Here is a 14,535-nt window from a genome sequence, read left to right as displayed (position 1 = left end):
AAGTGTCCTCAGATAGTGCTTACTTTCAGGGCAGGCGCCAGGGCTGAGTGAAGCTCAAGGTTTCCGGGGAAGGAGGCAGGCTGGAAGATCCTGGAAACAACCAGCACCTGCCACTCCAACCTGTCGGCCAGCTTGGGGGCACCAGAAAAGGCCAGGCTTGCAGCCTCGGATATGGCATCTATGGATGGTCCCCAGCTGGCCTCCCTCAGCCTCAGCTTTCCCATCAGCAGAGTGGGCAGGAGGCTGCCATGCACCCCTCCAGGAGCACATGGAGAGCGACATGGGAGATACCAGGCAGATAGGTGCCCCTCCCCAGCTCCAGCCATACGAGGCCAGGCAGTGAGCTGGGGGCTGCTGCAGAAGTGGCTGAGTCGCACCTCTGTCCAGCTGTGTGCACTGGGTGGGAAATTTAGGGTCTGGGTGAGGCAGCTGTCCCAGTGGCAGGGGATGTAAATGATCCCCCAGGGAAGTTGTGGCCTCTTCTCTGGGAGCAGAAAGCCAATCTCAAACCTTTCCCCCACTGCCGGTGGCAGCCAACCCCTCACCCCAAGACCCTGACAGCTCCTGGGCCCGGCCCAGCCACCAGCTGAGCACTCCTTGGCCTTGGGCTTCCCATATGTGGCAATCTTTGTCTGTGGGAGGGACGGTTGGAGACAGAGGGAAATGAAGAAAGAAAGCTTTGAGGGAAACCGGGCACTTGGCTCAGTACTGCAAAGCAAGCAAGCCACCCATCCCTCGCCCAGCTCTGACTCTCCCTCCAGCCCTCTGCCTGGGACACCACCGTGATGGATCTAACATCATCCAGCTCAGGGTCACAGCATCAGGCCTCCCCATGGAGGGGCCCCGGTTTCCAGTCCAGACTCTGGGCTCTGGACCTAGAGGGCTTCAAAGGGAACCTCACCCCCTGCAGGGAGCAGTGAAAACAGCCCAGCAGGGGAAAGGTGAGGGGGCACCGGCTGAACAAACAGCAGCCCCCGTGGGGCCAGAGCCTGGCCTCTCCCCTGTGGCCCCAGCCTGACACCTGGGCTTTCTTCCGCTGGCTGCACTGCACGAGAGGCATATACACAGGGCATGTGTGTGTCAGCATTGTGCGAGCAGGCTGGTGCTGTGTGTGTGTACGCACACGCACGTGTACCTTGGCACACACCATGAGGCGTGGAGAAGCCATGCTGGGTGTTCCGTGGCACCAGCACGGTCTTACCCCATGCTCAGGTTAAGAACATGTGAGGGCAGGGGGTCAGTGACCTGCAGCACGCAGGTCAAATCCACCCACCATCTGCTATTGTGCAGCTCAGAAAGTAAGAATGGCTTTTACATTTTTAAATGGTTGGTGGGGGGGAAGGAAAATTTTATGACCTGTGAAAAAGATATGAAATTCAAATTTCTGTGTCCACAACTAGTTTGATTAGAACACAGCCACACTCGTTCACTTACATATTGTCTATGCTGCTCTTCTGTTCTGATAGAGTTGAATAGTTACAACAGAGACTGTGGGTCCCACAAAGCTTAAAAGATTTATTATCTGACGCGATCAGAAAAAATCAGCCAGCTTCTGTATTGGGAAACTAGCAAAGCTAGGGCTGTCTCCCCGCAAATTAAAGTTCAGCTTCAATGAACATATCGAGAATTTTACAATTAGAAAATCTAGACAGAAGCTTGTGTTGATTTCAGCACATACACGTGAGTTGTGGGTTTTACAGCATTGTGTTGGAGTGTGTGTGTGTGTGTGTGTGTATGAAATATAATATTTTCAAGATTCACGGCCGGGCACGGTGGCTCACACCTGTAATCCCAGCACATCGGGAGGCCGAGGTGGGTGGATCACTTGAGGCCAGGAGTTCAAGACCAGCTTGGCCAACATGGTGAAACCCTGTCTCTACTAAAAATACAAAAATTAGCCGGGTGTGGTATGTGGTAGCTGCCTGTAATGCCAGCTACTTGGGAGGCTGAGGCACGAGAATCACTTGAACCCGGTAGGCAGAGGTTGCAGTGAGCCGAGTGCTCTAGCCTGGGCGACAGAGTGAGATACTGTCTCAAAAAAAGAAAAAAAAAAAAAAAGATGTAAGATCTCTTGCTGGTGTCTCATACACACAGTGGTGAACCCGTGCTACGTGCACAGTAGATAATTCGTTGATGTTTGTGGGATAAAGTCAGTCAGATTCTCTCTGTCAATCTGAGAACGCTGCTGGAGAAGTGATGCTCTCACCCATTTCATGGATGTGGAAACAGATCTGGAGAGGCCTGAGGTCACACCACTGGCACTCGGGTTTGCTCCCTGCCGGTTGAGGCTCTTTCCCAGTCCGTTACCAATGAGGACAAGACGTCCTTTCTTGAGATTGTTTTGCTCCTGGGTAAAGCGGGGGAGAAACCCTCACATGTCTGGTGAGGAAGCCTCTTGCCCCACTCTCCAGCAGATTCCCAGGCAGCCGAGGTCTCCTGCCAATCGCAATAGGTTTCCAGGCCTTCCTCCCTCTCTGGTTGGGGTGGGAGGGGTTCCTGGCAGGCTCCCAGGAGTCCATTTAGGAATGAGTGTTTTTTTTTCCCTTTTCCGGCAAACAGGGGGCAGGTGTGGAGTGAACAGCTCTGGGGAGGGGGTGAGGGGAAGTGACCGGAGCTGAACTTCTGGGGGATCCAGTGAGGCTGAACCATAAAAGGGGTACTATTGAGAGAATGAGGCCTGATGAAAGGGGAGTGTGCAAGTCTGGGTACTCGGGAACATAAGGGGATGCTAGGAATAGAAATGGGGGTTCCCCCAAAGATAAGAGGATCAAAGGTAAAGTTGCCAACGTGGCAGCCTTGTGGGGAGTCTGTCCCTGCTTCTAAGGACCCCGGCGCCCATCCCCCACCCAGCTAGGTCCTGGAGGATCGCTGCACCCAGCATTAGCTCTGAACCTGCAGAACAGCAGACCTCCTAGCAAGCAGTGATGTCCACCCACTTCTGCCCTCACAGCCCTGCCCTCTACCCCTAGGAGAAAAGAGAACGGGGTGGGCAAGGTGCAACACTTCCCATTCCTCCGTCAGGTCCTTGGTGCCTCTCTGGAAGAATGCGCACATGGAGCTAATGATGACTTCTACTCTCTGGATCAAATTCAAAGTTCTTTGCATGGCTGTCCAGGCCTGTACATCTGGCCCTTGCTCAGCTGCGTCTTGCTCCATCTTCCCCTTGGTGGGAGATGCATCTCAAACAGAACGGACTTAAATGTCCTCTGCTCCTTCCCACCCCAGGGCCTTCGCACTGGCTGTGCCCTCTGCCAGGGACACTGGTGCCCTCAATCATTCTTCAGATCTCTGTTCAAACATCACTTTCTCAGGCTAGCCTTCCCTGAGTACCTCTGGGCCGGGTTTAGTTCATGCTTTCAGATCTGCCACTGATTGTCTCTGCGGTGGTATGTTTGCTTGCTTCCTGACCACACCGGGAACTTCAGCGTAGGTCCTCCAGCAGGAAACCTCGACTGACGACTCTGTCTTGCTCCCTGCTGTACTCCAGTGCTTAGCACAGAAATGGACACACAGCAGAGATCAATAAATAATCATATGATGGAATGCACAAACAATTGGTACCACCAGTGATGGTGGTCAATGCCTGGAGTTACGGAAACATAGATGTACTAATCTGTACCATCCATAAGCCATTTGTTATGAATTCACCTGTGTTTCTAGACATGGTAAGCACCCTGTGGGTACCAAGCAATGTTCTAGACTATTGGAACGTCCAATCATTGCAGAAACTTCTATTGGACTGTGCTAGTTAGAAAGGCTGGCCTTCTTTCTAACTAGCACAGTCTAATAGAAGTGTCTGCAATAACGCAATGTTCTGGATCTACACTGGCCCACAAGGTACCACGAGACTCATGTGGCTACAAGCACTTGAAGTGTGGCTAGTGAGACTGAGGAACTGGATTTTACATTTTACTTAGTTTTAATTAATGTAAATTTAAGTAGCCACATGTGGTTGGTGGCTACCGTATTGGTTGGCACAGCTCTAGAGAGAAGGAGAGCACCCTACTAGCCTGGGGTTATTACGTGTGGTTCTGACATCCAGGAATTCGTAGGGACTTCCCCAAACCCCATCAGCTGGTCCTTGGGGGGTCAAACGTGCCAAGGATTTCTAGGCTGCTTCTACACGGCAGGATCCCACCACTCCCCACTGCCGACGAAGCTTGTCACAGGTGCCACCGGGCAATGACTCAGGGAGATCTCCCAAACAATGACAAATCTCCAGAACAAAAGAGAGTAGGCCTGAGAGTGGGACCTCATCGTTTTTATCACCATCATCACCTATCACATTACCACCAATACAACCATCAACATCACCATCATTACAACCACAACAGGATCACCAATACCACGAAGTAACATCCACACACAGGGCTACCAGCCACACCACATGGCCACGAAGACTGCCACCAACATCATTTTCTCCATCATCACCACCCCATCACACCACTTCCAGCACCACCACCAACACAACTGTCAATGTCACCAACACCAATGAATTCCAGGGTTAACGCTAGCACTGACATCACCAACACTGCCACGTCACCATCATCCATCCCTCCATTATCACCAAGACCCCACCACCATCAATACTATCACTGAGTCACCACCAACACAACTGCTAACACTGTCTCCTCCATCATTGCCACCCCCCCACCATCAACACCACCAACGCCCCCCATCCCCAATTAATTACCACCAGCAGGACTCCACCCCCCAAACCAACACTTGGAGCCAGTACAGGATACCAGTTAAGAGTTTTGGCTCTGGAATTCAACCACCTGGGTTTAAATGCCAGCTCTGAGTTTAAATCATTCAGCTTCTGGGAGACTCAGTTTCTTCATCTATAAAATGGGACTCATAATAATACAACAATAAACAGACTTACTGCCTGTGATTCTTGGAAAAAATCAAATGAGGAAGTGCATGTGAAGCCCTTATTCTACAATCACATGCTACTGCTATTCTAGATTCTGTGCTCAGTGAGCACCATTTTATTTAATCCTCACTCAGCTGTGAGAGATATTGATCTACCCATTATGCAGATGAGGAAACTGAGGCTCAGAGAGAGGAAGCAACTTGCCCAAGGCCCTACAACTTGCTCAGAGGCTGTACTGGAATCCAAGTCTTAAACTGGACAAGGTTAGACTGCCCTGTTTTTCTGGAGGTGAGGCAGGGAGATAGGGAAGGGATTTGGGATCAGATTTACTGGGATTTTCTGCAGCCCACGCTGCAAGGTAGTGGTGGTTCAGCAGGGCGGGTGGCATGGGGTGGGTGGGGAGTCTGCTCACCTGTGTCCTGGCGAAACTGGTGCATGGACTGCAGGTCGATGATGTAGGGCACAAGCTGGGCGTCCACCTGCCCCAGGACCACGGAGCCGCGAGCGTCCTCCTTCAGCACGTTCTCAATGTGGTGGCACACGGTGGCCGTGTAGGGCCGCCAGCGACTGTGCTCATTCAGCCACTCCCACACCACCACCCGGGCCACGTTCTGCGGTGGGAAGCCCAGACCATTCACAGGCATCAGCCCACCGTGGCCTGGCCGTGACATGGCCGCCACTGCCTCAGGGGCCAGGTCCCCCACTATTGCAGGCCCAGCTACTCCTGGGCCTGGCAGCAGGCGGCAACTTCCTCTCTCCCCAGGGGGACAGCAAGGACCGTCTGGCCTCCTTTCTAACTCTGGGTTCTCTCTGAGGCCTAGAGGCCTCCGTTAAAGGAACGTGGGGTGGCCATCCAGGCTGCAAAGACCTCTTCCCTGCAGAGCCTTCTCGGATAAAGGGTGCTGCCCTGGAAAGCAAGTGTCTCTCTTATGCCGGAGGAAACAGCTCTAAAGTCCTTGGCCCCCTCGGCTGGCTCAGGTAGGGAGTGAGGCAGCCGCCCCCGTTCTAGGTCCAGCCTCTTCAGTGTTGTCTCTGGTCCCTCTTCCCCGCCAGACAGGGCCTGTCACCCAGGAGGCCTGGGCCACAGCCTGCTGCTCCTGCGGCTCTCAGTCAGCCCTCTGCACTCCCAACCGCGTCCCAGACCCTGCGCCTGGCTTCAGTGGGGCTTCTTGCCTCCCTCCAGTCCGGGCCCCCTTCTCCGACGGCTCCTGCTGATGGGGGCGTCCCTGCCCCCTTGTTCCCTCTCCACGGTGTCCTGGAAGGCCTGGGTGGCTGCAGAACACACGGGGAAGGGGTGCGGCGCGGACCCCCAGGGGGTGCGCCTGGACTGCGGCTCCGGAGCTGGGCTGGGGGACGAGGGGGACGAGGGGGGCGGGGGCCCGTGGGCACGCCCCACCCCACTCGTGCTCGCGACCTGCCAGGAGACAAGAGGGGAGAGGGCCCTTTAAGAGGAGAGCTCAGCACCCCCTCCCCCATTCCCAGGAGATCATTCGGCTGAGAACAATGGGGGACCGAAGGGGGACAGCAAGGGGGGCGTACGGGGTCGCCCCGCCCGCTTTCCCTTGGGGCAGGCCTGGAGGGAGGGCTGGGGCCGGGGGCGCGGTTTTCAGAGACTCTCCGCCTGGGGGGTGCCCTCCTTCGCTCCCAGAGCCTTCCCTTCCCCTGGGGCCCTCACCCTGCCGGGGGGTATGCCGGGTGCGCGGGGATGCGTCGGGAAGCTAGGGGATGAACGGAGCTGCAGGCGCGGCCCAGGGCCCCTCGGGGGTCGCGTCGCGGAGGGGGCGAATCCAGGAGCTGGACCGTCTCTGCCTCCCGCCCTGGGGATAACAGCCCCCCTTCCCCAGCTCAGACGTCGCCGAGCCGCTCGCGGGCCCCCAGCTGGAGCCGGGGGTGGGGTCCCTAAGCACCCGCGCTCTCACCGCCTCTCTTCGTCTCCGGCTCCGGCTCCGGCTCGCGCTCCAGCACCGCCGCCTTCTGGGCTCCCCCCGGAGTGGGAGGGAGCCGCGGTTCTGCCTCCGCGCCCGTTCCCTCCCAGGGCCCTCGGCCGCCGCGCCGAGCTTTCCGCGCGTGGACAGACTGCTCGGCCGACGGACGGACGCAGGAGCTGGCTGGCGGCCGCCGGGATCCCGCGGGTGGGAGGCGGCCTCGGCAGTGCTCGGGAAGGGAGAGGGGAGGGGGCGGAGGAGGAGGAAGGGGAGGAGACAGATCGCGGCCCTGAGCGCCATCGGCGCTGACACGCGAGTCTCAGGGCGCCCCAAATCCTCGGCCAGGCCTTCCCGAGAACCCAAGGGGCCTTCTGACCCCAAGCAGGGCTTGAGGCAGGGAGTGGGGTGTTTAGGAGTCGCCGACTTGAATCTTTGTCATCTTTATTTCCAGTCTCCCAGTCTAGGGCCTGGCACTGAGTAGGTGCTCAATAAATGCTTGAATGAATGAATAAGATCCAGAGACTGTCTAAAGAAAGATCTTGAAGCATTCAGAGCTAGCCTCCTTTCCTCCTCTAACTATTCCTGGGGGCGGGAGGGTGCTGACAAGGCCTGATTCAGACTCAGATAGAACCGTGGAATCTGAAGAGTACAGATGAGGAGACTGAAGCCAGAGAGAGTAAGACCCAGGCCCAGGATCACAGAAGCTTAGAGCGGTGCCCAGACACCAACCCCAATCTGAATCTCCTGCCAGTACCCAGTTCCCAGCCCTAAGCCCACTTCCCCCAAAGCACCCACCTGCTCCAGGTGAGAGGGGGTGGGACCAGGGGAGGGGACCCTGGCCAGGAGGTGAGAACCTGGAGGAAGAGAAGGGCAGGCCTTCTGCCATGTCATTCACAGCCACCTGCAAACAACTAGTGCTCAATAAATGGTGGGTGAGCATTGGTTGGATGGAAGGGAAGACTGGAAATGGCAGCGACTCAAGTGTTAATGGGATGGCCGGTTCCTCTCTCCTCCAGCAAGCTGGATGCAGCTGAGACACACGTCGGCTGGGAGGGGGGTGGACCACCCGGGGCCTTTGGGTGTTTAGATTGGGGAAGATGAAGGATGCATCCGGGAACTCTAGCCTGGGTGGCTGACGGAGGTCAGTGACCTGTTTGGGCGCCTGCCCAGAGCAGCCCACGCCTGCCTCCCCAGGGCAGATGGTGATACACTAGGCAGGGGCAGGGGCAGGCTGCTCAGGGGTGCTTTCCCAGAACCCAGCTCTGGCTCTCCGGCCTGCTGGAGGGACCTCCCCTCCCCAGGCCCCTGCTCTGACCAGCAGCCCAGTGTTGGATGGGCTTTTTCATATTGGGTCAATGATTCTGCTTTCTTTCTCCTGCTGCAGACTACAGAGAGAGGCTTTGCATACGGCAGGGCCAAGTCTGCAGTATGACAGTACTGACAATACTCCCACAGGATCACTGATTTTAGCCTAGGGTCCATGGATGGCCTTCCGGGATTTTAGCCTAGGGTCCATGGATGGCCTTCTGGGGTCCATGAAGTCCCCCTCTCCCATTACAGGCAAACTTGTGTGTCTAGGCGTTGTGTGTCTTGTGTGTCTGGGAAGAAGGGCACTGGCTGTCAGCAGATTCTTCTCCCAGGATACTATGACTGAACAGGTTCAGAGCAGATGCTCAACCACCTTATGTTATAGAAGGATCTGGGGACCCCACAGTGGAGAAGAGATTGACTCAAGGTCGCATGGTGATTTAGCAGCAAATTGTAAAAAAGAACACAAGTCTCTGGACTTCCTGTCAAATGCTATTTAAGGTCTGATTAAATGTCACCTCCTCCAGGAAGCCTTTCTTGAATTCATCCCATCTTCCTCTGTGTTCCTTTGCCCATAACTTGACATGACACCCTGTGTCACAATTAGCCTCTTAAATGAAATCTGTCCCTGCTAGAGTGAGATAGCCATCATATTCATCTTGGTGTGGTATGGCTGGTGCCCATTACATAAGGGTGTCATTTACTGAGTGCCTATTATGTGCCAGGCACTTATGTAATACTACTCTTCACAACTGCCCCACAAGGAAGGTAATATTGTCCTCATTTTACACATGGAAACAGAAAACCTCCTGAAGCTCAGAGAGGCTAAGTAGCTTACCCAAGTTCCCACAGGGAGTAAGTGGCAGAGCTAGGATCTGTGTCCCAAATGCTTTTGCACCTCCCATAGCACCATGCTGCCTCTGTGTTTGTTGAGTGACTAATGGATGGCATCCAGCTGAGGATCTGGTGCAGTGTGGCCCTTAATGGCCCCTCTCAACTGGGTTTGGAACATCTGGGAATGCAAAACTGCTCCCAGGGAACTTGGGGAGAAAAGATTTCCAAGGAGAGGGAAGGAATTTGGCCACCAAGGAGCCCACAATTCACTGGAGGGATGGCTCAGATGCCAATGAGGAAGTCAATAGGACAAAAGCAATCAATCATGAACTGTTTTTTTTTTTTTTTTTTGATCCATTGAGGCATTTTATTTATATAAATTTATTACATCCCTAGAAAAACAATCCCAGGATTTTCCCCCTTATGTGTTTTTGTCTTGCTTCCTTATGGTCCCTGATACCAGCTGAGGTTGTCAGGACAATGAAACCAAAGGAGATAGGGGTACCATTTTTCTAGATCTTTGAGTTGCAAATCAACCTGGGGCTTGTCACTGTACACTTGTTTAACCTGCCTGTGAGGTCCACAGTGATTTTTCTAGCTCTGTGATTATTGATGATTTCAAAGTCACTGATATAAACTAAGTTGCATTATCACACTTAGAAACTAGATGACGATTTTGGAACACAACCTAAAACTACCTGGTGTTTGCTTCTCTTCTCAGCATGTTGATGCTATTGAGAGCATTGGCCAGGACGTTCACATGCACCATTATAGCAGCTCAGAAAGATGGCAGAAAGACACGAACTCATTTTTTTTGTTGTCCTGCCATCCACCATCCACTCATCCATCCACCCATCTATCCATTCATCTATCCACCCATCCTCCATCCATCCACCCACCCACCCATCTATCCAGTCATTCATCCATCCACCCACTCATGCGTCATCCATTCATCCATACACCCACCCAGCCATCATCCATCCATCCATCCATCCATCCATCCATCCATCCATTTATTCATCCATTCATCTATGCATTCATGTATGAAACTTCCCACCTTCCTTCCTTCCCCTCCTCTGTCTCTCCCTTCCTTCCTTTCTTCCTCTTTTTGTTTATTTATTTTTTTAAGATGGAGTCTTGCTCTGTCACCAGGCTGGAGTGCAGTGGCGCAATCTCAGCTCACTGCAACCTCCGACTCCCTGGTTCAAGCGATTCTCCTGCCTCAGCCTCCCAAGTAGCTGCAATTAGAGGCACGTGCCACCACGCCCAGCTAATTTTTGTATTTTCAGTAGAGACAGGGTTTCACCACGTTGGCCAGGATGGTCTCGATCTCCTGACCTCATGATCCGCCTACCTCGACCTCCCGAAGTGCTGTGATTACAGGTGTGAGTCACCGCACCCAGCCCCTTCCTTCCTCTTATCCACTTATTCATCCATCCATCCATCCATCCATCCATCCATCCATCCATCCATCCAAAAACTACCAGATGCCCTCCTATGTGCCAGGCACTGGGCTATGAACTGAGATACAGATATAACCCAAGCAGCATGGCCTCTGCCATCCTGGGTCTCAGAGTCTACTGAGAAAGTCAGACATGAATCAAAGAATCACACAAAGTGTAATTCCAAACTTTTGCTAAGACTATGAAGTAAAAGTTCAGGATATCATGAGGACATCTAACAGGGGTCCTATCAGGTCTAAGAAATCAGGGAGGGCTTCTCAGAGGAGTTGATGTTTCAGCTACTCCCTGAAGGATTCACAGGTCTTAATGTGGCTGAGTGGGGTAGGAGGGGGAATGATTACATCAGAGGAAACAGGAATGTGCAAAGGCCCAGAGGTGGGAAAGAGCTTGGTGTGTTAGAGCAACAGAAAGGAGACCAAGTAACCACTGAGAAAGAAGAGGGGTGAGCCTGGGGCCAGATGAGGCAGGGCTACCATACAGGGCCTTGGAAGACCCAGTATGGATTTGTGATTTTATCCTAAGAGTCATGGGGAGTTACTAAAAATTTGATGTGATTTGATTTGTGTTGGAAAGAGCCTGGAATTAACTAGACTTTATTGAGTACCTACTGTATGTCCAGCCCTGGTCTAGGTACAGGAGAGTCTGGAAGGGGACACAAAACAAAATGAGTGACACTGAAGGCGGTATTAGGGGCATGTGCAATTAGGGTATGAGCCCTGGGAGACACATGCCACCCCTGTCCCCAGCCTGTGGAGCCGAGTAGGTTAGGCTCTTTTGAGCCCTTCTCGCCAGCCCTCTACATCGTTCTGTGCAGACCAGCTGTGACCTCCCCTTCAGCAGCTGAGAAAAAGTTTAAGTGGAAAACAGGAAACAGAGTGAGAAGGACTGTTTAGGTGTCTCTGGGGACTGAAATGGGGCCCCTGGAAGTCAGAGTGTTCCTTGGGCCTGCAGGACCCTGGTGGGGTGGGAGTGGTGAAAGGTCTTTTGCTGCCTGCTGAGAATGGGTGGTGGAATTGGAGAAGCCTCAGAAGGGTGGTATCCACAGCCAGCCTTCCTCAGCGAGGACGGTCTGCGGGCGTGAGGTTAGGCTGGGCACTGCTCTCGTGGCCGCGTGTCCAGGTCATGGCTCCTGGGAGCAGTGTCTCCCCATCACCAGCCAGAGGCTGGTTCCAGGTGAGCACAGATTCTTTCCGGGGTCTTGCTCTGAAATTCACATACAGCCGGAGTTGAAAGCAGCTTGAGCATCTATGGGCGAGATGGTGAGATGAACGCCCTCCCCACCCCAGAGCGCTGGGTCCCACGCTGGATTCACGTGAGAATCTCCTGCAGAGTGCATACAAATCACTCACGTTCAAGCCCCACCCTCAGAAACATGTAGTTGGCTGGGGGGTCCAGGTGTTTGTAGGCTTTGGCCAATGGTTCTTTCCCTGGATTTAAGGGATTAAAACTGAGAGATGGTTGTCAGCCTGTCTCTAGGTAGCTGGGCTAATCATATGCGATACTGTGAGCTTTTAGGGCCCATTTAGAACCATCCATTTACTCATCTAATCAGATGCTGTTTGCTGAGCACCTACTATGTGCCAGATACCATTCTAGGCACTGAAGATACAGTGACAAATAAAAGACACAAAATACTTGCTCTCCTAGAGCTGACCTTCTAGGTGGCAGGAGAAAAAAAGTAAATAAATGCATAAATATAGAGTGCATCATGTAATGTAAGTGCTGTGGAGAAAAATTAAGCCCTCTTAGACATTACTGGTGGGGACGTGACTTGGTGCAACCATGTTGGAAAACAGCCCAGCTTTATCTCTGATAGTTAAGCACATATACACCCTGCAGTCCACCCGTTCTACTCTGGAGTATGGACCTTGGAGAAATTCTTGCCCATTTACAGCAGGAGTCCTGTAGAAGGATGTTTATAGCAGCTCTATTCACAGTGGCCAAAGCTGGGAAGTAACCCAAATGCCCATCTGTGAGAGAGCAAATGAATAAACTATGGTTTAACTCCCACGATGAAATATTACACGGCACTCAACATGAAGGAACTATGGATGGAGCTTTGAAATAAAATATTCAATGAAAAATTTCCTCTTACATAAACATATTCCCTTTTTATAAAGTCAAAGGCAACTACAATTATAGGCACACATATGCGATAATAGACTGTATGAAAGGGAAACAGGGGAAGAATAAATACAGGATTTAGAATGAGGATTAAGAGGGGAACGTGGCGCTGGGGGTTGGGGGACCATATGGTAAGATGTAAGTCACTGTGGAGATCCTAGCTTTTGTTTGGGTAGTGGTTTCACTGGTGTTTATTACATTCTTCTTCTTTTTTAAGAGACAGAGTCTCGCTCTATTGCTCAGGTTTCAGTGCAGTGGTGCGATCACAGCACTCTGCAGCCTCCAGTTCCTGGGCTCAAGCAATTCTCCTGCCTCAGCTGGGGCTACAGACACGTACCAGCATAAAATAATTTTATTTTATTTTTGTAGAGATAGGGTCTCCCTTTGTTATCCAGGCTGGTCTTGAACTCCTGGGCTCAAGTGATCCTCCTGCCTTGGCCTCCCAAAGTGCTGGGATTACAGGTGTGAGCCACGGTGCCCAGCCATTCTTTTTTTTTTTTTTTTTTGAGACGGAGTCTTGCTCTGTCGCCCAGGCTGGAGTGCAGTGGCCGGATCTCAGCTCACTGCAAGCTCCGCCTCCTGGGTTTACGCCATTCTCCTGCCTCAGCCTCCTGAGTAGCTGGGACTACAGGTGCCCGCCACCTCGCCCAGCTAGTTTTTTTTTGCATTTTTTAGTAAAGACGGGGTTTCACCTTGTTAACCAGGATGGTGTCGATCTCCTGACCTCATGATCCGCCCGTCTCGGCCTCCCAAAGTGCTGGGATTACAGGCTTGAGCCACCGCGCCTGGCCTTGCCCAGCCATTCTTAAAATTAACCAATTAATTAAAAGATGATGAAAGTATTATTAACCCCCTTTTTTTGTTGATCAAGATTAAAGAAATAAGCGAGTAAGCAGGGAGGGGCTAGATCATCCAGATCATGCTGGGGGTGGAGATATGATTGCTGTTTTTCTTCTTTTGAGACAGGGTCTTGCTCTCTTGCTCAGGCTGGAGTGCAGAGGCATGATCACAACTCACTGCAGCCTCAACCTCACTTGCTCAATTGACCCTCCCATCTCAGCCTCCCGAGTAGCTAGGACTACAGGTGTGCACCATCACACCCGGCTAATTTTTGTTTATTTTGTAGAGACGGGGTTTGGCCATGTTGTCCAGACTGGGGTTGCAACTTTAATCAGCTGGTCAGGGAAGGTACTCCCAGGTGACATCTAAGCCATTACTTGAAGGAGAGAATAGTGAATAAGGGGAGATCTGAGGAAGAGGGCACAGGGTAGAGGGCACAGCAGGTGCAAAGGCCGCTAGGTGGGAGGGTGCTTGACATGCTGTAGGAATGGCAAGCTGGAGGAAGTGAGTGCAGCCATGTGAGAAGCAGGCGTAGGGAGGGAGAGAGATGGAGACACGGGATGGGGGAGAAGAGAGGGAGAATGTTTCCTGCATTCCCCAAGGGGTTCAAATCTCGAATCTGCTCTTTCCAGCGACTGGCTATTCAACTTTTCCTTAGGTTCCATGAGGCACCCCAGTTTCCTTGAGATGATTTAACTGGGTTTCTATTACTTGTAAGCCAGTGATTCCTACCTGGTGAAATCAGTGCCCTGTGGTCAGAAGATCATGGTGTGAGTTTCTTCGAGAAAGATTTCTTAAGAGAAAGTGCAAACTCGAGGGTGGGTGCTCGTGTAACAGAAGCCCCTGGGAGGTGGAAGGGGACCCAGGCCAGCACCAGCTAAGGGGCATGGAATAGTAGTTAGCCCATTCATGGAGTGATTTCTAGGTACAGGGATTTTATTATACTCTTTCTTTTCTTTATTTTTGAAACAGGGTCTTTCGCTCTGTCACTCAGGCTGGAGTGCAGTGGCATGAACTCAGCTCACTGCAACTTCCTCTGCCCAGGTTCAAGTGATTCTCTTGCCTCAGCCTCCCAAGTAGCTGGGACTACAGGCATGAGCCACCATACCCGGCTAATTTTTGTACATTTAGCCAGGCTGGTCTCAAACTCCTGACCTTAAGTGAT

At 52.5% G+C, this 14,535-nt stretch overlaps 2 protein-coding genes across 2 annotated transcripts in view; both read right to left on the bottom strand.

Moving 5' to 3' along the window:
* DTX1 (deltex E3 ubiquitin ligase 1) overlaps positions 1–7,031 on the bottom strand; it is a 41,526-nt gene extending 34,495 nt beyond the window's left edge. The window contains exons 1-2 of the mRNA XM_050749730.1: positions 6,796–7,031; positions 5,289–6,290 (exon numbers count right to left, since the gene is read on the bottom strand). Coding sequence (XP_050605687.1) covers positions 5,289–5,547 — 259 coding nt within the window. The 5' untranslated portion in view covers positions 5,548–6,290; positions 6,796–7,031. The remainder of the gene's footprint in view (positions 1–5,288; positions 6,291–6,795) is intronic.
* CFAP73 (cilia and flagella associated protein 73) overlaps positions 1–14,535 on the bottom strand; it is a 198,874-nt gene that overhangs the window by 93,649 nt on the left and 90,690 nt on the right. The window lies entirely within an intron of this gene.

Source organism: Macaca thibetana, chromosome 11 (assembly GCF_024542745.1).
Source record: "Macaca thibetana thibetana isolate TM-01 chromosome 11, ASM2454274v1, whole genome shotgun sequence".
Lineage (NCBI taxonomy): Eukaryota > Metazoa > Chordata > Mammalia > Primates > Cercopithecidae > Macaca > Macaca thibetana.
This window is presented reverse-complemented; position numbering and strand designations above follow the sequence as displayed.